Source organism: Chrysochloris asiatica, unplaced genomic scaffold (genome assembly GCF_000296735.1).
Source record: "Chrysochloris asiatica unplaced genomic scaffold, ChrAsi1.0 scaffold00136, whole genome shotgun sequence".
In the NCBI taxonomy this organism is placed as follows: domain Eukaryota; kingdom Metazoa; phylum Chordata; class Mammalia; order Afrosoricida; family Chrysochloridae; genus Chrysochloris; species Chrysochloris asiatica.
Window position 1 is genome coordinate 456,025 of NW_006408654.1, and position 25,551 is coordinate 481,575.

General features: G+C 33.8%; 1 protein-coding gene across 3 annotated transcripts in view; it reads left to right on the top strand.

Moving 5' to 3' along the window:
- The window catches only part of SLC25A36 (solute carrier family 25 (pyrimidine nucleotide carrier ), member 36), a 37,055-nt gene extending 12,955 nt beyond the window's left edge, over positions 1 to 24,100 (top strand). The window contains exons 2-7 of one of the 3 annotated variants that reach the window (XM_006869840.1): positions 6,740 to 6,904; positions 9,370 to 9,447; positions 10,542 to 10,642; positions 18,755 to 18,821; positions 22,272 to 22,561; positions 23,599 to 24,100. In XM_006869840.1, coding sequence (XP_006869902.1) covers positions 6,740 to 6,904; positions 9,370 to 9,447; positions 10,542 to 10,642; positions 18,755 to 18,821; positions 22,272 to 22,561; positions 23,599 to 23,789 — 892 coding nt within the window. In that variant the 3' untranslated portion in view covers positions 23,790 to 24,100. Of the gene's footprint in view, positions 1 to 6,739; positions 6,905 to 9,369; positions 9,448 to 10,541; positions 10,643 to 18,754; positions 18,822 to 22,271; positions 22,562 to 23,595 lie in introns of all 3 variants that reach the window. The other 2 variants (XM_006869839.1, XM_006869841.1) reach the window with 2 other exon arrangements.
- Positions 24,101 to 25,551: the final 1,451 nt, after the last annotated feature.

Consider the following 25,551-nt stretch of genomic DNA (forward strand, 5'->3'; position numbering starts at 1 on the left):
ATCTTTGCTGTTATTGCTGGTGTGAGATGATAACTCATTGTTGTTTTGATTTGCATCTCTTTAATGACTAGTGATCGTGAACATTTCTTCATATGTTTTTTGGCTGCCTAGATCTCATTGGTGAAGTGTTCATGTCCTATGTCCATTTTTTTTAAATGGGTTATTTGTCTTTTTCTTGTAGAGGTGTTTTAGTTTCCTATATATATATTTTAAAATGAGTCCCTTGTCTGTGTCATTGCAAAAGATTTTTGCCCATTCTGTGGGCTCCCTTTTGATTTTTTTGGTGCACATAAGTTTTTAATTTTTAATATGTCCCAATCATCTAATTTGTCTACTTTTGTTTGTGTAGTTTTCAAAATGTTTGGTAGTCTTGTGTATTCCCTGAATTAGTGCCTTCACATTTGTCCCTTTTTTTTTTCATTGATGGCCTTCATAATTCTGAGGTTCACATATGGGTCTTTAATCCATGTTGAGTTGGTTTTTGTATAAGGCATGAGATGAAGGTCTTGTTTCAGTCTTTTGCATCTCGCTTTCCAGTTCTACCAGCACCATCTGTTGAGGAGACTATCACGCCCTATTTGATATATTTAGGTACTTTGTCAAAAGTCAGTTGGCTGTATGTGGATGGGTTAATTGCTGGATTCTCAATTCTGCTCCATTGATCAATGTATCTTTCATTGTACTAGTACCAAGCTGTTTTATCTACTGTAGCTGTATAATAAATTTTGAAGTTGGGCAATGAGAGGTTTCCAACCTTATTTTTCTTCTTAAGCAGTGCTTTGCTTATCCTGGGTCTCTTTCCTTGCCATATAAAGTTTGTAATTGTTTTTTCCATCTCTTTGAAGAAGGTCATTGGAATCTGGATTGGGATTGCATTATATGTGTAGATTACTTTGGGCAGCATTGAAATTTTCACAATGTTTAGCCTTCTGATCCAGGAGCATGGTACATTCTTCCATTTTTGTAGGTCTTTTTGGTTTCTTGTAGTAGTGTTTTGTAGTTTTCTTTGTATATAAATCCTTTCTTTCTCTGGTTACATTTATTCCAAGATATTTCATCCTTTGAACGGCTCTATAGTAAATGGTATTGCTTTCCTAATGTCCTTTTAGCACTGTCGTTTTTGGTATAGAGGAATCCAACAGATTTTTGTATGTTGATTTTATATCCTGCCACTTTGCTGAATTCTCCAGTGAGGTCTCGTAGCTTTTTTAGTGAGTCTTTGGGGTTTTCAATGTATAGAATCATATCGTTTACAAATAGTTTTACTTCCACTTTGCCAATTTGGATGCCTTTAATTTCCCTGTCTTGCTGTACAGCTCTTGCTAAGATTTCCAGCACAGTATTGAATAGGAGTGGTGACAAAGGGTATCCTTGTCTGGTTCCTGTTCGCAGAGGGAAGGCTTTCAGTTTCTCTCCATTGAGAGTAATGTTGTTGCTGTTGTTTGATGCCATAGAGTCAGTACCAACTCATAGCGACTTTATGCACAGCAGAACAAAACACTGCCCAATCCTGGGCCAACCTCACTACTGTTGCCACAGTTAGCCAGTCCATCTCGTCGGGAGTGTTCCTCTTTTTCTCTGACCCTCCACCTTATCCTTCTCCAGTGACTGGTCCCTCCTGACAATATGTCTGAAGTATGAGAGATGAAGTTTGGCCATCTTGGCCTCCAACGAGCACTCTGGCTGCACTTCTTCCAAAAAGGATCTATCGGTTCTTTTGGCAGCCCATGGCATTTCAGTATTCTCTTCCAACACCATTAACTCAAAAGCATCAATTCTTCTACGGTCTTCCTTATTCACTGTCCAGCTTTCGCATGCATATGAGAGTAATGTAGGTAGGCTATTGTTTTTGTATATATGCTCTTAATTATGTTGAGGCATTTACCTTCAATTCCTACTTTGTTGAGGGCTTTTATCAGGAATGGATGTTGGATTTTGTCAAAACCTTTTCTGCATCAATCGATATGATCATGTAGTTCTTTTCTTTTTTCTTGATATGGTGGATTACGTGTTGATCATTTTTCTAATGTTGAACTATTCTTGCATCCCTGATATGAATCCCTCTTGGTCATGATCTTTTTGATGTGTTAATCTTTTCAAAGAACCAGCTACTTGTCCTGTTTCTGTAGTTTTTCTGTTTTCTATATCATTTATTTCTGCTCTAATCTTTATTGTATCTTTTCTTTTGGTGGCTGCAGGTTTCCTCTGTTGATCTGTTTCTAATTGTTGTAGATGCTGTGTTAATGTGTTTATTTTGGTTCTTTCTTCTTTTTGCATGTGTGCATTTATTGCAGTAAATTGTCCTCTCAGCACCACTTTCGCCATGTCCCAAAGATTTTGGTGTGTTGTGTTTTCGTTCTCATTTGTTTCTAGGAACTCTGAGAGTTCGTGTTTAATTTCTTCTACTACCCAGTCACTTTTCAGCAGGGTGTGTTACTCAGTTTCCATGTATTTGACTTGATTTCCTTGGTCTTCCTATTGTTGATTTCTAATTTGATAGCATTTTGGTCTGAGAAGAGGCTTTGTAGTATTTCGTTATTTGTAAATTTATGGAGATTTGTTTTGTGGCCTAAGACATGGTCTCTTCTTCAGAATGGTCCATGTGCACTGGAAAAGAGTGTGTATTGTGCTGTTGTTGGGTTGAATGCTCTGTACATATCTATGAGGTCCAGTTGGCTGATTATGTTGTTTAGTCTTCTGTGTCTTTGTCAAGTTTCTTTCTGTCTTTGTCAAGTTTCTTTCTGGTTGTTCTAACTATTTTTGAAAGTGGTGTATTAAAATCACCCAATGTTAATTGTAGATTTGTTTATTTTTTTCTTCAAATCTGTTAAGAGTTTGCTTTATATATTTTGGAGCTCTTTCATTGAGAGCATAGATATTTATTACGGTTATTTCATCTTGTTCAGTTTTCCCTTTAATCATGAGATAATGTCCATCTTTATATATTATGCTTTTTTTTGCCTTAAAAGTTTATTTTATCAGAGATTAGTACTGCCACTCCTGTTCATTTTTTATTGCAATTAGCTTGGTATATTTTTTACCATCCTTTTGACTTTTAATCTGTTTTTGTCTCTGTGTGTAAGATGTGTCTCTTGCCGACAGCATATTAAGGATCTTGTTTTTTTATCCATTCTGCCACCCTCCATCTCTTAACTGGTGCATTTAATCTGTTTACATTCAGTGTAATTATCAATAGGTATGGGTTAATTGCTGCCATTATTTTTTTTGTGTGGTGGTGGTGGTGTTTCTGCTTTCTTTGTTCTGTGTGTCTTCCTTTGCTGAGTTCATGTTTTTTGTGTTCTTTCTTGTGAGTTTCCTCATAGTTTTAATGTTTGCATGTTCTTCTTGGATTTTCATTCTCTTGGTATGTTGTGGAGTGTTAACTTTCTTTGAGGTTGCCTTATAGTCTATTAACTTTTCTCTCCATTTAGTGCAGTCTTATTTTATGCTGTAATCGACCTGACTTTGTCACCATTTGGATCTCTGTTCCTACTTATTTACGTTCTTTTCTATTGTAACTGTTTTGATCATAGACTGACCTCCCAGATTATCTGAGTTTGTTCTTATAGTTTTGTTCTGTTCTCAACTCTTCCTTCTGTTGATCTAGTTCTGGGAGGTGCTGCCACATATGTCAGTCTCTGGTTGTTGTCTAGTCTTGTTGGTACTCAGTCCACAGAACTCCCTTTAGGATGTTTTGGAGCACCGGGTTGGCTTTGGGAAAATCCCTTAGCTTCTGTTTATCATGGAATGTTTTGATTATACCATCATGTTTGATTGATAGCTTTGCTGGATAAAGGATTCTTGGTTGGCAGTTTTTTTTCTTTCTGGGTTTTATATATGTCTCCCCATTGTCTTCTTGCTTTCATGGTTTCTGCTGAGAGATCTGAGCTTAATCTGACTTGCTTGCCTTTGTCTGTAACACTTCTATTTTCCTTAGCTGCTTTCAGTAGTGTCTCCATATCTTTGATTTTGGAGAGTTTGATTATGATATGTCTCGGTGAATTTCTTTTGGGGTCTATCCTTCCTGGGGTTCTTGAGCTTCTTAAATGTTTATCTTTTCACTTTTCAGGATGTTAGAGAAATTTTCTTCCAGCAGTTCTTCAACTATTTCCCCTGTGGACTTGTGTGATTCTTCTTATTCTGGAATGCTGATAATTCTTAAGTTATTCCTCTTCATGTTGTACAAAATGAATCTTAGACCTTCAGATTTCTTTATCCTTTTTTCTGTTTGCTCTTCTGTCTTAGTAATATTGAGAGATTTGTCTTCCAGCTTATTGGTTCTGCCTTCCAGCTCTTCTATTCTACTCCTTTGCCCTTTCATAGTATTGTCGATTTCTGATATTCTATTATTGATCGTTTGGACTTATTTTTGTAGGTTTTGAATTGTTTCCAATGCTGTATCTATCTTATTTGATTGTTCCTGTAGCGCTTTCTTGACTTCCTTATTTTTCTCAACTCCATTGTAGTGTTTTGAAACATATTATAATCCTTTTTCTGAATTCCTTCTCAGGCATTTCCAAGGCCTGCCTGCCTTCCAGAATGTAGTCCAGGTCTATCTCTAGGTCATTTGTCTCAGACATTTTATCTTGTTTTTGGACATGTGCTGATACAGTCATCTGCTTTTGCTTCTTGGACATGTTTAGTGTTTATCTGTGGCCTTAATACTTAATTGAGTGTGTGTTTTGGGTTTTTTTTTTTTTTATGGTTTCTGATTGCTTCCAGGTGGATGTGATTGGGATGTGGCCTTCCCTTTTCACTCTTCATATTGCTTAACTCAGAGTAACTTTCACAGGTGTTGCCTGCTTCCCTGGTGTATGGCAGTTGGTAATGGTTCTTGCCTGGATTTTAGTGTTTTATAGAGTGTGATTGTAGCTTGACTCTATGGCAGCAGTTTTTGTCTCTTCTTGGGTAATATAGGGAGAGAGAAAAAATTCCCCCAAATTGGAAGGGGTAGCATAAAACAGCAAAAAAAAAAAACCCACCAGTAAAACAACAACAAAAACTTAGATTGGATATTGTAGTCTATAATCGCAGAAAAGGGAGAAGAGGAAGAGAAGGAAAATTTTTTTTTTTTTAAATCTGTAGCCTAATATGAGTATGACTTTAATGTCCTCTTTCAGCTTCTTGTCTTCAAAGCTGTCTGATAGATTTCAAGAAGCTACTGTTGGTTGTTGTACTGTACTTCAGGATTTAATTTAATTTTTGGCCTGTTCAGTTTTTAAATTCTCTTTCCCTCTCCAAACCAGTTGTTCTGGCTTTTTCCATAAAAAAAAAAAAAAAATTCGGGGCGGCTCCTGGGCTGAGAGTATCTGTGCACATGCATGGCAGAAGAACCCACCAGTGGTTGTGTCAGGGGATATCCACTCACTCAGGTACTCCCTCTAATCACCAGAATGGAGGTGCACAAACAATGGGGGGCAGTGTACAGATACAAAAAGAAAATCAGAACAAAATAAAACCGACAAAGAGTATTGTCCTTTGCTCTGAGGTTCCCGTGGCACTTTTCCATGGTGTGTCTGCTCCCCTGCTTGGTCTGCCATTTGGTATCACCCAAGTTGTCGTCCTACAGATTCAAAAGTACACGATTTCTTACTTCCGCTAAAAGTTCCACTAGCTATAAGCCTTCAAACTTTTAAAATATTCATACCTATATGGTTCACAGTTTTGGACCTCTGCCCTGAATCAGCTTAGTCTGGCATTCTGTGGTATTGCTGACGTCAAACCTCACTGCACCTCTTCACTAGCTGCCATCAAGTCCCACCCTCTCTTACTTAACTTTTAATGAGTTTAATTTCATTTGTAATTAACTTGTTTTATTGTTACTGGTTTTGTGTTTATAATTATGCAACTAAATCAGTCTTTGTTTTTAAACTGAATTCGTCTTACCTACTTTGCACAGATTTCAACATTGTGACTCTAATAGGTACTGTTTGGAGTCCTGGTGTGGCGCTGTTGGTTAGTACGCCAGACTGCCAAGCCATTTGAACTGTAAGGTCGGCAGTTCAAGCTCACCAGCTACTCTTCGAAAACCGTATGCAGGGTCACTATGGGTCAGAACCGACTCTATAGCACTTCACAACAACAGGTACTGTTTGTGTAGGTCAAGTGCTGTATTTTTTGTAGTTGAAGCAATTCTGGGTTGTTGTTAAGGGCTATCGAGTCTCTTCCCACCCATAGCAACCCTGTATAGTTTCCAAGGAGCAACTGGTAAGCTTGAACCGCCAACCTTGCAATTCAAATCAACTTTGCAGCCCAGCACATTGACCCGCAACGCCACACCAGAACTCTTCTAGATACTTAAGTATTTAAAGTAGGAGAAATGTGTACCATTGCCCATCAGTGATATCCTATCTGCTCAGAAAATCATTTCTTGAATTCTGAAAGATAAGAATTTGAAAAATAAGATGTACCCAAAATAATGGTCTACGTCTCAACATATCCACAAGTAATACCTCAGATAGGTGTTTAAAATCTTGATATTGCTTACCAGTATATTGTAATAACACTACCTATCATATGGAGACTTCTTATTTTTGCTTAATATTCTTGGTAAGTAAATACTATGTAAGCTCAGTTCTTTTTAGTTACCAAGGTATTATGTAGTCAAATAAATAAAATCTTTAGTGTTTATAATCCTGTAAACTAAATAATAATTTAAAATGTTAGTACTTTATCAAAGTCAAGTATATTATCTTAAGAATTGAGTAAATAAGTTATGGTTTTTTCCAATTTTTTGTAGATGTGGTGGTACAGTGGGAGCCATTTTGACATGTCCACTGGAAGTTGTGAAAACACGGCTGCAGTCGTCTGCTGTGACACTTTATATCTCTGAAGTTCAGCTAAACACCATGGCTGGAGCCAGTGTCAACCGAGTAGTGTCTCCTGGACCTCTCCATTGCCTAAAGTGAGAGCACAGTGTCTATGATTCAGCTTTAGTCTGTTTACCTAGTGATTCCCATGCTTGTTTAGATTCTAACACATTTGAAAAGATTTTTCACAGAAGTGACTCTAAATTATATTCTTTGGAAGTAATAAAGCCCAATGTTGTTGTTAAGTGCAGTCTAGTCTGTTCTGACTCATGGGGACCCTGTGCAGTGTTTCCAAGGGGCAGTTGGTTTGTTTCAACCACCAACAACAAATGTGCGGTTTGCAGTCCATTTCTTATCCTGTAGCGCCACACCAGCTCTCAAAGCCCTAATACAGAGTAACAATTAAATGCATAATACAAAATATTGTTCCCAAATTGTGTGTATTTGGAATATCTTTCTCTGTCTTATGGATTTTTTTTTTTTTAATTAAAAGCTTTTATAGATACTTCATTTTGAATTAATACGTGGATTTTTGAAATTTGATCATATTAATAATTTAACTTTTTGTGTTTTTAATTTCTTGAAAGTATGCACACAAGTAAGGGTATCCATTTAATGGCAGCCTGTGATTTATATATATATAACTTTAAAAACATAGTTGGGATTTTAAAGTTCTACTGATTTTAAAATGCTATTCAGTGTTGGTTTGTCATTTCTTGATAGTTTGAAAAAGATCTGCTTTTAAAGTTTATCATAATTATGTTACTAATTGGAATTTGGTGTTCATGTTAAGTGCCATCAAGTCGATTCCAACTCATAGTGGAGTTTACAAGGAGCGACGAATTTAAAAACCATTAAAGTCAGGTTTTTTATGTTTAAACTTAGCTGTGTAACTGAATGTCTTGGGCATCTTATCAGCTTACTTGGTACTTAATCTATTTAAACTTAGTTCAGTAATGTTTATTTTGTAATAACAAACTCAGCTGATCACCTTCACTGTCAAAACATTTCATCACTTTTCGTTTTTTAAGCTTCCTGTTAAGTTCTCTTGAGTCGGTTCTGACTCATAGCGACCCGATGTAGTTTCTAAGGAAAGGCTATTGAGTTTGTACCACCAACCTTGTGATTCAAATCAACCATGTGGTTCAGGCTTTATCCTGCAGCATCATACCAGGACTCCTTTTAAAGCTTAGTTACTAAAAGTACATGGATAAGTAGAATAAACTTGTTAACAATTTTGAATTAACTATAGTGACTACAGATAAATAGTTCTGTGTAATGAATGTTGTTGTTAAGTGCCATCGAGTTGATTCCGACCCATAGCAACCCTGTATAGGGTTTCCAAGGAGCAGCTGGTGAGCTTGAACCATTGGCTTTGCAGTCTGACACATTAACCCACAGTGCCACACCAGGACTCCTTGTGTGATGAATGTTGTTGTTATGTTATGTAATGTTGGTTCTGACTCACAGCGACCCTGTGCAGGGTTTCCGAGGCTGCAAATATTTACGAGAGCAGAAAACCTCATCAGTCTCCCGCAGAACAGCTGGTAGTTTTGAACTGCTGACCGTGAGATTAGCAGCCCAATTCTCTGGTAGCGTAGTAGTTACAAATTGGGCTGCTAACCTCAAGGTTGGCAGTTTGAAACTAGCAGCTATTCTGTGGAAGAAAGAGGAGGCTTTCTGCACCTGTAAAGATTTGCAGCTTCGGAAACCTTGCACAGGGTCACTGAGTCGGAACCAACTCCATGGTACTTAACAACAACAATGCTACCAGAGTTCCTTTGTGTGCTGAATAGTAGGAAGAATATTTTAATATCTTGATTTTGACATTTAATACCACTCATTAACTCACCTTAAAATTCTTCCTTTGACTTCCATGATATACAAAGGAGCTTCAAAAAGTTCATGAAAAAATAATTACAGAATAATGGAAAATTTTCACAAACTGTTTGGAGTCCTCTCCTTCTTCTTAGATACCACAGTGGGCACTGTATGGTAAACACTGGACTGCGAACCACAGAGTTGGTGATTCAAGTCCACCAGGTGCTCTGCAAAAGAAAAACAAGGCTTTTGTGTGTGTGTGTGTGTAATTTCATGGTTTTTGGCTTTCCATAGGTAGCTTTAGGAATCATCTGTACCATGTTTTAATTTCTCAGTTTTTCAGACCATCTTAAGTAAGGGACACTTAAACCGAAACTTTTGAGAAGTTTCAGTTGCCCTCAGCTTATAGTTGAATTGCAAATCTGCATTTTCTTGCTTTGAATTAAACTCTTCAGTTTAATTCTCCTTGTTTCCCTCTGTCCTAATCAATTTGTTTTATGGCTGCTGCTTTTTTTTTAATGCATTTTTATTATTATCAATAGTATATCTCTCTGTTGTCTTCAGTAGTTTATGCTGTGTCAAGAAAAACATGTTCATAAGTAAGGAAAATTAACCAAATTAGCATAACATTAATAATACAAATGTTTGAGATATAGACCTTAAAGTGGCAATACAAAATAATACAAAAGTACCAGACTTTGAAGGACATTCATTTCTGAATAACTTCTTTTTCTTTCAGGATGATCTTGGAAAAAGAGGGGCCTCGTTCCTTGTTTAGAGGATTGGGCCCCAATTTAGTGGGGGTGGCTCCTTCCAGGTAAAAAAAATATGGCAGTTTTTTCCTGTTTCAGGGTCCCTGGACTTTACAGTTTATAGGTATAGTTAAATTTATTAATATGGATTTAAATTTTTATGTATAGTTAAATTAGTTAATTTTCGTTTAAGGATTTCAGTTGCTTAAGAACAAATTTATAGCCATAATAAAATAAGATTTGATAGCAGGAGTGATGCTAGGTATTTTAAAGACTAAAAATAATTCGGTACCATTAGAAATTAGCAATAGTAATAAAAATTAAAGGATGTGTTCCATATGTAAGGAAGAGGTATAATCTTTGTAGTAAATATTAAATTATTTGTAGTCTTATATTGAGGTAAAGGAGAAACATGATATAGATAGCGGTTTAAGAAATTATGCATTTGGTAGATTAGCATTATGAGCAGTCATGTATCTCAGATTGCATGAATGTAACTGAGATTTTTTTGTTTTATTTTTTGGCATTGTATTCAAAGCTTCAAATAAGGCAAAATTTTCTTTATGTTGTACAGAATGCATGTGTGTGTGCAAATTTGTTAATTGCTCATTACCTTATTTACTTAACTCAGTTGTGTGTATTCAATTTTAACTTAAACTTTACACCATGAGTTCATGTGTTTTCAAGTAATCAGAATCTTAACGCAGATTTTGTTTTGTTTTGTTTTAGTCAGGCATTTGCTAAACAGCTATCATAGTGTATTTTAATGGAGGGGGTGCTCATTGTTTGAGGATGGTAGGAATTTTGAGTTGTTTTTTTAATGAGTCAATACAGAAAGTACATCAGGGTCATCATGGAAAAAACGTGGCTAAGACATAGTTTATGTTTTTAGATTTTTGTCACCTTTTGGTATTTTATTATTATTGTTTGCTGTCGAGTCAGTTCCGACCCCTAGAGACCCTGTATAGGGTTTCCGAGAAGCGACAGGTGAGCTTTTGAACCACTGACCTTGCAGGTCAAACTGACTTTGCAGTCTAATGCATTAGCCCACAGCACCACACCAGGACTCCTTGATATTTTATCCACTCTAAAATTATAAAGTTTAATTTATATGTTTTGTCAGCATGCCTAATTGATAAAATTTAAACCTTTATTTTAGGGCAATATACTTTGCTGCTTATTCAAACTGCAAGGAAAAGTTGAATGGTGTATTTGATCCTGATTCTACCCAGGTACACATGATTTCAGCTGCAATGGCAGGTATGAATGCATGATACTAAAATAAAACAAAAAACTGAAACTAGAAACATCATATTGAATTATGAATTTATATTGAAACTTTTAAGATAATTGTGTTTTGCGTTAACTAGCATCTGTAAAAAATGATTTTTACATTTATTAGTGTTAATACATCTTGTCAAGTATATAACAATCTGTCAATTGACACTTTTTAAAATTAGGAGTTTAATTGATTGGATACTGGTAATACATTAATTTGCCTTTTGTAGTCCACTGAATGTGTAGTGATCTTTTTAAATGGTTTTTAAAAGCTAAGTATAATTACCCTATAAATAAATTTTGGAGATGTAATTTACTCTTTTCTCCTCAATTTCTGTTAGTGCCTTTTTCCTTATTGCTGCATGTTTTGGCTTCTGTCTGAAATGTGCCGGCAGTTCTTGGTAAAGTATTCATTTTGTCCTGTGCTCAAGTGCTGAAATTTTTCTAAGTGGTTTATTATTGATAGCTCAAAGTACCATACTAAGTATGTTTTTAAAAAATATGTTTATAGTCCAAATTTGTAACACCTAGCCTACAGACATAAATCACATTAGATAGCAATTGAAATTTAGGCACTGGCTGTGTGTACATGCTTGTCATAGGAATGTTTCCAGTAATACTTCTACCATATTTAATGAACATGTAATACAACGGAGCTTCAGAAAGCTCATGGAATTAAAAGATAATGGAAATTTTCACAAACTTTGATTCCCCATAATTTAAAGTTAAGACCTGAGTCTGTGATTCCACCTTCTTAAAGATAAACTGTGGGGGATTGATTTGACCAGTTTGGTTCTGGAATCATTTGCTGCCATGCATGTTAAACAAAGCCTTGAATGTTGATTTTCAAAAGAAATTTATCTCCCATTTTCTGAGATTTATTGAGTATTTGAACATACTTCACACTCTGAAATCATACTGTGGCTTGATAAAGCAAACTTTAGCTGGTTTCACCAGTTATCTCTTTTTTGATCAGTAAATCGAGTATCAGTTATGTCCTTAAAAATGAGTGCCTTAAACTGTTAACCATTTCCTGTTTAGAAATAAATTGTATCAGTTTGAACTACATATTTAATGAACTAATTGTAAGTTTGAAATACTAATTTCTGAAAGGTTGATAACACTTACCATATAATTCTACTATATACCTTATAACTTGTTTTCAAGATTTTTTATATTTAGTAATTGTTACTGATTCATTGAAGTTTTAAAGCTAGAGGGGGCAAATCTTAAAGGTCAAGGTAGTGAAGCACCCTAATTTATCACTGAGAGGAAATCTTGGTCCAGTTATAAAATTTCTGTGAACTTCCATTGCCTTATTCATTAAATGAATTTTTTATAATATGAATTTTGAAAATGAATTCTTTAATTTGGTACCATAGAGACTATATAGTATAGTTATACTTACAATTATTTTTAACGTACCTTTTTTACAGATGGCGATGATTAATAGATATAATTTTTCCCCTACAAAGTTTGAGATAAAAGTTGGGGGCCAATGAAAAGTATGTAGCCACTGTATTAGGTTCTTTATGAGTATATTTCTGTATTACCACTGCTTGTAATTTTTTTAACCCCAGAAAATTACACAGAAATGTTAATCTTTGTATTTTAAAAGAATTAAAAATCAAGAAGCTAAGTAGGTAAGCAATTATTTTAAGTTGAGAATAGTTATAAATTGAGAGGTTAAGAATATCTTATTTTCCACTAAACATATTTTTTATTTGAATATCTCATCAGAATTTATTACTATTTTTATATCACATTGCAAAGAATTTAGGTAAATTATAATTTTACTCTTTTCTCTAATGTGTACATATGCTGACTCATGGTTTATCTGTTTTAACTGTACATTGATACTATTTTCCAACTCGAATTCTTTAAGTTTTGGTAAATTGAAATACTTGTACAGAGATTCTTTTATTGTACATTTATTGTATAATTTGAAAATACTTCTTCCATTTGTTTGCAGTTTTACTTTTCTGAGAGCGTCCTTGCACTATTCATGAACATTAACATTTAGCTTTGCAGTTATTATACGTAACTACATGATTAAAACTGAATGGTCCCATGCAGACTCATTAAGGTAGCGTTTTGCCGTCTTCATTTTTGAAATACTTTAGACCAGTTTGCTCTGGTTTTTCTTCAGGATTGTATTTAGAAAACTTCTAATATGAATGATTAAGGGTGTAAAGTGCTTAGAGATAGTCAAATGTGAAGAAAAAATTTTACCTGGGTATTCCCAAAAAAAAAAAAATGCTAACCTTGTCATGTTAGTATCTAAAAGAGCACTAAAATAGACAGCCATTGACAATATTACCTGTAAAATGTTGCCACATGTTTGCATTCACATTAAGGCACCAAATCAATTTAATTTTGCTTATCTAACATGAGGGATCCTCAAAAAGTTCATGAGAAAGTTGAATTAAAAGATAATGGATTTTTTTCCATGAACTTTTTGAAGCCCCCTCATGTAAATCTTAAGTGTTTATTTAATTTAGATATTAAGGTCTTTTATTTTTTAACAGATAGTATTTTAAATTTGTCTTGTTTTCATTTAGTATAGATACTATAAGAATTTGTAAGCCTCTAAAATAGAGCTATAAATTTTCATTCATTAAAACATTTTTCAAATTCTTTGGATTTAATGAAATTAAGTAATGTTGGCTTCTTTTCATATTTTGATTGCCTTTTTTTCTTACATAAGACCTTTGTCAGACTAAGTGTATCTTAGTTATTGAGGCTTTTTGTTTTATGCCTATGAATTCTTGTTTTAATAAACTTGCATATCCTTTCTTATTTATCTAGACATAGATGTATATTCAGAAAATATTAGGTGTACTCTTTATTGTAATTTATCATTTTTAAAAGTTTTTATCTGACATGTATATATTTTTATATACACCATATATTTATAGGAAATAGATTCTTTTTTATTGGATTATATATTCAGTTACTTAATTTTTAAATTTTATTATAATGTGATTATTTAGCATTATACATTTAATTATTGTTCAATTTTTTAAAATTCAATAATGTAATTGTTAACATTTTCTACACCTAGTAGGTATTATTTGTTTATGGCATACACTGATATTTTCAAGATATAATTTTCTATTTGACATGAAGGTTATAATCAAAGACTAAATTTTAAAACAGTACTTGTCCGTGGCAGTTCGTTCAGCCAGATGAATGGTTGAACAGATATTTTGTGTGCTTGTATGTAAACATTCTTCCTGTTTTTTGTTTTGTAGAACACAAGAAATTAAATACACAATAATCCAAAATATTCCATATGTATGGATGTGCAATGTTACTGGCATAGTGCAAAAGGTGACAGGTACTTTTTGTAGAAGCATATTTGTTTACTTATTTATAATAAAATTAGACATAGTTACAAAATAAAGTTACCTGAGAATTCTTGAGCTTTTTGTTTTTGTTTTTTTACTTAAACAGATTTATTAAGTAGGCTGATTGTTATAGAATAGGAAATTTTTATTTTCAGATCTTGATAATGGTAGGAAAATGGGGTACTGTAATCCCCACTTGAACCAGGTGGTTTCATCAATTCTTTGACAAGGTTAGCATTTTTTTTCTTTTAAGCGAATTTGAGTTTCTTTTAGGTGGTAAGTATTTGGACTCTGAAACTGCTGCAGATGGCAGAATTTTCAGTACTCAGTGCATTTTTTTAAAAAAAATTGTAGCGCATTCTGATATTTTCCTTTTTTTTCTTTTAAACTTAAAGATTTCAAAAAAAAGTTAGATCACACAGTAAATATTTTTCAGATCCTTCCAGTGGGATTCAGTTTGTACACATGTTTCTGATGAGGTCACTGCTTGTTGTTATGATACAGAAAAGCCTGTGTCTATTTTAGGCATTTACTGTACATTTCTCCCGAGAAAAGAGTGAGATCGTGTCATCTCATGCTCCCCATCCGCAGGTCACTTCCTGTAGAAATATGGACTAACTTAAACCTCGTGAGTACTGAACTGAGCATCTCTTGCAGCCTCTAGTATAAGAAACACACCCTGGGTTTTCATATATAACAGCTGTGGAATTAATAGAAGGCGGGAAATGAACCTTTATTTCCTGGATTTATTGCATACATTATCTGAGTACTTTATAATAAAAGATTATATTCTGATCTCTTTTTTAATAATCATTCTAGAAAGAAATACGGGGTACTTTTTAGTCATCATGTGATAAAAGCCGAGGTCTTCAGCTTGGTCTTGACAAGCTTGACCTCAAAAGAATTTGATAATTAGCATTCAAAATGTAAATAATTATAAATGCTGTCATACCATCCTACAACTGTAAGGAAATGTGTAGCTGTCTTTACTTAGCATAACATAGTTAAGAGTCTAACAGTACTTTCCATTCTCTATCTCTCAAAACTTGGCTTTCCACTCTCTTACAAAAATATTGATCTTCTGTCTAAATAAATGCAAGATAAGAATATATGGGATCTTAGCTGTTTGAGTTTTAATTAAGTTACTTTCTTTTAAAAATAGTTTTTGCATTTTTCTTAGGATGTTAGGTAGGTTTTGGCATTACAGAAGTTAATGAGGTAAAAAGAATTGAAAATGCAGTACTGCAGATATCACTTATACTTAATGAAATTTTCAGCAAGATTACTATAAGCAGAATTTCTTTTCTGGTTTTAAATTGGTTTACATTATTAAATGGAGTGTTAGATGAAACAAAACCTTAAAAATTGCACTTTTAATTATTTTAAAACCTAATAAAAGACTAACCACACTACTGACAGTTTGAACCAATATAATGGCACTTTGCTCTAGCTAATTATGTAGCAAATTAATTATTTTTAATCTACAACTGGATCCCTCATATACCTCTAAGTCAACTTTAATGTTTAACTTGGTGCTCAGAATATTATGAATTTTATCAGATTATCAAAATGTCAAAAAATTAAAATTCAAACATTAAAAAGTAGTAGTTTTTAAATTTGGGGAGTACTGTTCCTAATAATTTTGTGTGTGTTCATATAAAAGTAGGCAGATACAAGTTTGGCATTTTTACTAAGCTTATTTGTCACCTTTTTACTAAGCTGTGTGTCAAATTGCCTTACCATGTATCATTTTAAGTTAATGTTAAATTTTATTTCTTCTTCCACTCATTAACATTTCTTAAATTAAAAGATTATATTTTTGTAGATTTAGTGTAATATTTGGACTCCTGGTGTGGTACTGTAGGATCAGCATTGGGCTGCAAACCACAAGGTCAGGAGTTCAAACATACCAGAAGCTCCTCAACCTGTATACAGGGTTGCTATGAGTCAGGAATTAATTCAAAGGCACATTTAGCGCATTAAAGTGACCTTGATTAAGAGAAAGTAGTATAGCATAAGCCCCAAAGACTGGAGTTTAATTGGTAAAGGAGTTAAAACCCTATGGATCATGCCTAGTTTCTTAAATCTGATAGTTTGCTAACAGTTATTAACTAGTGTATTTATTGAGAGCTAGCTCATGATTAAGAAAGTTGAACCAAAACAGCTAGAGTCTTAACTGGGTACTCCAGCTAATGAGAGCAGTCATAGGAGTAGATACCATTCTCACTTACCTGTTCCTTAGTTCTTTGTGTCTGGAAATGAATTTTATAAGTGAGAAATACCTGTTGTTTGCTTCCTATTGTTTATTAATATTTACAGGGAATAATTTAAAGTAATTATTTATAGGTATTTTTTACTATACTTCCAGTAGATCATTAATAAATACTGTGGTATTTTTAAATTATATAATATATATATGGTTTTTTCCAGACTCTAATTAGGGAATTTTGTAACTTGAGAAATGTTATAACAACAAACTTGCAAACTAAGTTTTACATTTTCAGAAATAAAACTTTTATTCTATAAATCTTTGATGCTATTAGCATTAAATGTCTGGGCTCACCTGTTCAAATAAAGTATAAAAATTGAATGAAATATTTTATGTAGACAGGCTGTATTTTTAAAAGTTTATAAGGATTCCCAGTTTAAGGCTTTCAAAATTTAATAAAAAGCATTGCCACAGAACAATTAATAAAAGCCATTTTGAATAATTATGCAGGGTATCATGTTTGTACTGATAAACACCTTTTCATTAACAGACAATCTTGCTGTACAGACATTTAGCTAATAACATAATTTAAGTTTTAAAAAGTAAGAATCATTAACTTGGGGTTTGATCAGAATATTGATGCCTAATCCATATTTCCATCAAAATATTATTAGAATGTATTTAGTTTGACTTTTTCACTTACGAAAATGAGAATCAAAAGAAGAAAAAAATAACGCTCTTAACTTTGTTCTCACCTAAGCCAAGCCATACAAGATAATTTAACTGATCTGATAGTTTCCTGGGTTTTTTTGTTTTCTTTTTACCAAGAGTATATGCATGAAAGAGCTTCTTATTTAAAAGATGTTTCTAACAACTTCTTGAGCACTTTAAAGTTTTATTATTTTAGTACTGGCTGGTATTTCCAGAATTGTTAGTCTCATTTTAGGCTTTATACTTACATATATAGTATTAAAAGCACGTAAAAGAAATATAGGCTATATAATCATCATACAACTGTTAAAGGATTTCTTAACCCAAATTCTCTTCTTTTCATAAAGTACATTTATCCTGCTTGCTAAATAGATTTCACTGGAATATCCTTTTGGGTGATGTCTGGCTATTTCTACACAGTATTAAAACAGTAGGTAAGGGAGTAACACTTGAGTTAGGTAATTATTTAACTAACAGAAGGGATAAGAAGCTATGAGATTATATTCTGCTATGTCAACAATGTGATAAAATTCTTTTTTATTTGTAGATATGCCTATATTAATTTTGAAAGCCCAAAAGGGTCATGATGAATTTTGTACAACATACTAAATATATGCATATTTCTGAGTGCATCACAGGATTTTTATTCCCGAAAGTACTTACTTTACTTACATTTCATGTGCTAATTATATTCCACCTTTTTAAAAAAAAAAATGTGCTTCACTTGATAATATTTTATAAAAAGTATTAAAACAGTTAAGATCCTTGGGCATTTCTGCATGTACATTTTCATTAAATTTAAAGGCCAATTGAATAAATGTAGTGTGATGTAAGTAGTTCTGTTCAGTTTGTGTGGCTGATCTCAGTATTTGAGCAGTTTACTAAAATCTTGTGTAGATGAAGCAATCTTCGTAAGTTCCTGTTACTGAGATAGCATTTTGTGAGTTTTTCCCATAACATTTGGAAGATAGCAAGCAGTAATGATGTGCATTAGCCTAGAAGTATACTATTCCAGAGATCTTAATTTACTACCTGGAATGAGCCACTTTAAGTTACCACCCTTTTGCATAAATAGTAAATATATAGTACTTAAATTTCAAACTAGAGCTACCTTCTACGTCTACTGTAAGTTTCTCTCTTCGGTGACTATAAAAGTGAGAGGGAAGTTCTAATTTGTAACTTTTTTCAACTTTTGGGTTTTTCTATATGCCTAAGTGGATGAAAAGTAGAACTGTTCTAATAACCCTAACAGAAAGCATATTTCTGTGATACTGCTATTTTAACAGAATTAATAAGTGTAATCTTATGTAAGTATTCATGGGGCCAAACAACAAATCTTTACTGTTAAACAGTCAATTTGAGATAAAAATACTAACATGATATGACATTATATAGAAACTATTTTGAATATATTGATTGGTGGTGATAGCAGACCCAGAGTAGCAGTGTAGAGTTCGCATGCTTTTTAGCTGTAGAAGTCACAAAATTTCTGTACTTTCGTCTGTAGAAATGGGTTTCTGAATTCAATTTAGAGAGTAGAGGGTACCCACGAAGGTATTCTTTGTACTTTGGGAGAGGAATTTATACATAATCAGATTTTGTTCTTCAGTGAGTCTTTTAGTAAAATCCAGAGGCTTGAGAATTTTATTTACATAGTTTAGAAATAAAGCACAAATATTTATGGATTTGTTCAATAAAATATAAATTACATTGTTTAAATATATACTTGTTCTTTAATATAGACTTATATAATATTTTAAATCTTAAATTTAATAGTGTGTTCTTCATTTTTTACCAAAGTTCATTTTAAACATGTTTGTTTAGGTTTTACTGCAATTACAGCAACCAACCCCATTTGGCTTATAAAGACTCGGTTACAGCTTGATGCAAGGTATGTTAATTCATTAAGCTCAAATTCTACTAATTTTTTTTCTATATAGCGTTTTGATAAGTGTATACTTACTTCAGTGCCAGATATTTTTAATCATGTTTTTCCACTTTTGCTTTACTGTGATTTTATATTTAGTAGAGTCCCAATGTGGTGCCATGGGTTAATGTGTTGGATTGCAGGTCGGTTTGAACTGCAAGGTAGGCGGTTCAAGCTCACCAGTTGCTCCTTAGAAACCGTATACAGAGTTGCTATGAGTTGGAATCTACTCTAAGGCAGTTAACAGCAAGAACATCAGAAGCAAAAAAGGATACAATTGTTGACAGCATGAGAATTTCCTATTGTGAGTTTTAAAATAAAAAAGGGTATGTTAATTTAGCCCAAGAAGTAGTGCTTATACTATATGGATGCTTATTACTGGCTTCCCAAGAGCTTAAATAAGCCACATGGTCAGCTTATCTAGGCTGTCTTTGAGGATCATTGCTCAAATTCACTAACTTTACATACAAAGAGGGCTGGGATTTCACTCTCAGTTAATTGGTAGATTATTATCTGATATCACTGACTACTTTATCGGTAACAAGCTTCATTCATCCAGTAAATCTGTATTGATCACATACTGTACTATATACCAGAAACTTCCAGGTTCTAGAAATAGACTGTTCAACAGTGTGAAACAACTTTTAAATGTAATAGTGAAGGATTGGTTTTCTGGTCCATTTTAAGCAGAGGCAACAGCCAATGCAGACCTCAGAGCCCTGGAGTATAGCGTATTTGGTGTGTTCTGGGAACTTGAGAAAAGGCCAGCATAGCAGCAGTACAACATAGGGTCTCGTCATGTCAACTCATATTGGCTTTTAAAATACAGAATGGAGTAAAGGTCATACATATAAGCAGAGAGGTAATCCTGTTCAATGTGCAATAATAGTAATAATGGAGGTAGTTTTGAAATACCTGTACTTTCAATCTGTAATGGAATAGTAACCTGATTTTCTTTTTAAGCAAATAATGTACTTAACAAATTTCTACGCTTTTTGTATTTTGGGATTTGTGGGAAGAAGTGTTATATCCTATAGTCTATAAAAACTGTAGTCTATAATGATCTAACATCATTAACTGTTAATTATGCCAGCTTAACTATTTGCTTTTCATATTCTATCATTTTGAACTGTATGCTGTTTTGAGACTTGAAGAAATGTCTAAATCTTGTTGTATCTGGAGAATTTAAATGAAATCTTATGTGGCATAGCAAAAATCAAATTTTACTTCTTAAACCAAATAACTGAAAATGATGATAGATCAGACTTACCTGTTGCTGTCAAGTTGACTCCAACTCCTGGTGACCCCTTGTCTCCCCTGTACTTCATGTGGGGTTGTTTTTCTTTTTAAATGTGGTGAAAATGCACGTAAGAAAACATACACCATTTCTATATGTATATTGATTGCATTCTTCAAGTTCCGTAGGGTTTTCAATGGCTAGCTTTATGGAAATAGATCACAAGAGGTGCTTCTGGATGGGCTTCGTGCCTTACTGTTAGCACCCTAGCATATTAGCTGTTGCACTAACCAGTGATTCCAGATAAGACTTAACTCAAGAGGCAAAAAAATTGGGAGGTGGGCATAGGCATACTATTTAAAACCATCAGTAGTATGCTTTAGTGTGTTATCAGGTTCATTTGTAGGCAATTTAGGAAAAGCATGACTTTAAAACTGCAGAGGTGGGTTTTTGTTTTCTTTTGTTTTTAACTTAATTATAGCACAAGTCAGGACAATCTTTTAACCTTGGGGATAAGGGAATGTGTTGTTGTTAAGTTCTGACTCATGACCCTATGTAGGGTTTCCTAGGAGCTCAGTTGGTGAATTTGAACCACCAACCTTGTGGTTGGCAGTCCAGTACTTAACTTACTGCTCCACGCTGGTACTCCAAGTGTAAGTGAAACACTGCTCTTATAACACCAGTTCAAACACAGGGCTGATGTGTTTGTATACCACCTTCCTGGACTTCCAGCTCTTCAAACTTTCTTTGAGGAAGAATTTCTGGTGGCAGGAACTGAGTATAACTGGTTGCATGGATCATTCAACCAAATAGGTATTTATTTAATATCTGAAGATAATACAACTGGAAGAATCAGTAAGTTACCAGGTTGGGTGTTTCAGGTGTGGTTTTATATTTGAAGCAAGTTAGGTATAATTTATAAATAGATTTTCTATTTCTTTCCATACTGGCAGCATTTAAACCTGTTTCTTAAAGATCAGATTTTGTTGGGGGAATCATAGCATAAGGTCATAAATACTTTTATATCTCTATAAGAATAGATTCTGCAACTTTTGGTAGCACTACTGAAGAAATTTTCTTGTGTACAATAATACTCAAAAAATATGAGTAATTAGAGGTTATTCACTATTCATTTATGGAGCAGCTCTTGGTAGCATAGTAGTTACGAATCGAGCTGTGAATCGCAAGGTCAGCAGTTCGAAATTACCAGCTGTTCCACGGGAGAAAGATAAGGCGTTCTGCTCCCATAAAGATTTACAGCCTCGGAAACCCTGTACAGGGTTGCTATGAGACGGAATCGACTCCACAGCACACAACACTATTCATTGGTGATACTGTGATGAAATATATGGCCATAAGAAATTTGACTTAAATTCACTTAATTACTATTTTTGGGTAGATAGGAAAGGTTCTTAGAGTTCCTTCTTGATCTTGTTGTTAAGTGCCATTGAGTCGGTTCTGACCCATAGCGACCCTGTATAGGGTTTCCTATGTTATAAATCTTTACGGGAGCAAAAAGCCTCATCTTTCTCCAGGTTCTGTTATATGAAACAATATCATTGGTGTCTCACAATCACTTTTTTAAAAAATAAATAATTAAATTTAAAGGAAATTTATCTTTTAGTACTACATTTAATATAATGTGAGGTTTTTAGTTTATTTTGTTTGTATCTTAAGCTTCATTCAGAATGAATATTTCCTAAAGTAATTGTTACTTATCTACACAACACAAACTCCAGTGAAGTCAGTGAAACAGAATTCAGTTAAGTTAATTGTGCATTCAGTAAATAAACTATTTACATGTTACCCATCTAATGACAAATTGAGACAAAAGGATAGGAAATCTGAAATAATCATTTTAAATGATAATTTCTTGTCATAATTTAGAGTGAATCCATTCTTTAATATTGGGTACTCATGTAGCAGTGTAGAGCAAGCACTGGACTGCTGACCACAAGGTTGGCAGTTCAAATCCACTAGCAGCTCCTCAGAAACCCAATAAAGGCTGCTATGAGTCAGAAGTGACTGTACAAGGTACTTCAAAACGTTCATGAAAAGTGGAATTGAGAAAATACAATGTTTTTTATGAACTTTTTGCAGCTCCCTCATTTTTACTTTATTTCAGCACCTGTATTTTATTTATGTTGCTAAGATTTCTTTCCCCTTTTGCTTTTCAGGAATCGTGGGGAAAAACGAATGGGTGCTTTTGAATGTGTTCGTAAAGTATATCAGACAGATGGACTAAGAGGATTTTATAGGGGCATGTCTGCTTCATATGCTGGCATATCAGAGACTGTTATTCATTTTGTTATTTATGAAAGTATTAAGCAAAAACTACTGGAATATAAAACTGCTTCAGTGATGGAAGATGATGAAGAGTCTGTGAAAGAAGCATCTGATTTTGTGGGAATGATGTTAGCTGCTGCCACTTCAAAAACTTGTGCCACAACTATAGCGTATCCACATGGTAAGAGGAATTTGAGTTTATATGAATCTTACTCTACAATGTCTGTACAACATTGTAGTACATCAGAAATGATTTATTACCCCAGCCAACAGTGTGCATATGATAGCATTATAAAGTTCTAAAATTCCTGAACTGTCCTTGGAAATCCATCATAATGGGAATAAGTCTATATAAGCAACAGGTGGTGTGATGATGGTTGTACGTCATGGAGTCAGTTCTGACCCATAGCAACCCTGTATAGGATTAGGGTTTCCGAGGCTGTAAATCTGTATGGGAGCAGAAAGCCTCATCTTAGTCCCACAGAGCAGCTGGTAAATTTGAACTGCTGGTTTTGCAGTTACCAGTCCAGTGCATAACCCACTATCCTACTAGGATTCCTTAGTAAGTAACATGTGGTTGTTGAGTCCGTTCTGACTAACCACAAGGTCGGCAATTCAAACCCACCAGCAACTCCTCAGAAACCCTATACGGGGTAACTATTGAGTCTGAAGCGACTCAGCAGCACTTAACAACAACCATACTCAAAGACCATATAATTTTATAATTATTTCATATTGGTATATATATACATACAGATTATCTCTTAATGTTTAAATTTTATATATTTGCCTATTTCATTAATAGCTAAAGAATTACTAAATTTTGGGGGGAGTTGTCTTTATGTAAGTATTGTCTTTGATTTTTTTAGACTGAGATTGATTTTGGGTTTAGGTTTTTCTATTAAGTGTTTCGCTTTTGTCAATGCTGATTAGCATTTATATTCACCCTTTTGAAGGCTAAAACTCTTGATTAAAGCTATGTCAGGAAACAATAGGAAATGAGTATTTGCTCTTGAGGCATAATTTCTGAAGGCAATTCTTTAACCAAGTTAGACAATTATAATGTGACTGGTCTTCAATAAGCTACACATTAAAAATTACTTGTTCTGAACTTACACTTAGAAACTGATAAATCGTATGTGCTCACTATATTTAGGAGAGTATTGAGATACCACTAATGTTTAAATAAAATGCTTTTATTTTTCTTCTAAACAGAAGTTGTAAGAACAAGACTACGTGAAGAGGGAACAAAATACAGATCATTTTTTCAGACATTATCTTTAGTTGTTCAAGAAGAAGGTTATGGGTCTCTCTACCGTGGTCTAACAACTCATCTGGTGAGACAGATTCCAAACACAGCTATTATGATGGCCACCTATGAATTGGTGGTCTACCTACTCAACGGATAGCAACATCTATCTGCTCGTCATTCTATGAAGAAGGAAGACCAAAAGATTACGGTGGACCATGGAAAATCGAAGCCAGCATGGTGGGCAGAAGGAAAACAGTTGGGGAACATGTAACTATGCCTAAGTGGAAGCTTGGTATTAGGAGTTAAAAGTATCACAGCACATTACTTGGTCTTTTGGAAAATGTAAGGGGAAAAAAAACCCTTGGCTATGTCTAAGGAAATATCTTTAAAAGCACTCCTTTCTCAAAATTGCCATTTTCTCTACCATGCTCACCTGCAACAGTTGCATTTTGGTGATTTATGGCAGTCAGAATTGTTTATTCTATGAACACTTCTCCAGTCTTCTAAGCAAAGCCATCCCTAATTATATACTATACTGTAACTGTCCAAAGATAGTATTGACAGTCATTAATTTCTGGCTCCTGTTCAATTCCTGTAAAATTGCAAAACAACAATAATGCTGAGGTCCTTAGTATTATTTTCATGTTTCTCTGACAGGATCTGCCACAACATTTTAAAGTAAATGACTTGGTATTTGTAGTTGCTGTTTTTGACAGTTAATAAATTACTGTATAAATAGCTTGCATATTTCTAGCATTAAAATGTTTTAGTTTCCACTTCTAAAAGGTGCTTAATTTTAGCATAACCATAATTGCTCATTAATACATCAAATTCCAGAGGTATTAGTTGGGACAAAAGAAATCAGTCAAGTGTTGACTCTTGACCATTCAGTGACCTGAGCACATTCTTGTCTCTTCTCTGATTTTATAGTACATGAATGAAGACAGCAGAATTTAGCCATCTTTTTTTCATGGATTTATAGTTATGAATTCAAATTTCCCCTTTTAAGTATCATTTACTTAAAAGGGGAAATTTTTACCATTTCTCATCTTTTTTTCTGCTTTCTTTCACTTTAACAATTTGAATCTTTGAATTATTTCCAGAAGATATATATGTTGCTAAGTGCCATCGAGTCGATTCCAACTCATAGCAATCCTGTATAATTTTCCAGGAGCAGCTTGTGGGTTTGAACTGCTGACCTTGTGGTTCACAGTCCAATGCTGATCCTATAGCATCATACCAGAATAGATTACATTTATTTCACAGAAAATGGTAATTTTTAACTTTGCCCTTACACTTTTTTTCTTAAAAGGTGACATCATCCTGATGATGTAGGGCAGTATAAATATAAAAAAGAGAGGCCCTCTGCTGTCTGAGTCAGCAGGTAGTGATTTTAATTGGTTCATAGTTTGGCAAACATTGCTTTTAATTAATGTTTTCTCACCTAATTTCCTAATGATAAATTATAGAAAGTCTAATTCAGATTAAAAGGATATCATTTACTCTGAGCTCAACTATACCTTTTAATACTTCACATCATATGAAGGTGGTCATTGTAATTCTATGAAGAAACTTCTATCATTATTGCTGTACTGGTATATAAAACTTGTACAGTTCAGCTCCAGTGTGGTACTCTTTTCAGTATACAGGAACATTTTGTGTAATGGCTTTTTCTGACTTTCTGTGAATGCACTTTGTGGCCTTTTTTGGGGGTTGAGAGAATAGGAGAGAATTCCATGTTAAGATTTTTTTTTTTAGAAATTGGTAGTATTATGCACAAATGGTGTTGATAACATTTTTTAAATTTTAAATATTTAAATATGTTGTTTCAAAAATCTTTAAGTAGTCTGTGTATCCTTTGGTTCCCCCAATGTTATTGAAAATTGGAGTGTGTCATTGCAAGCCTTCTTTACTATCAC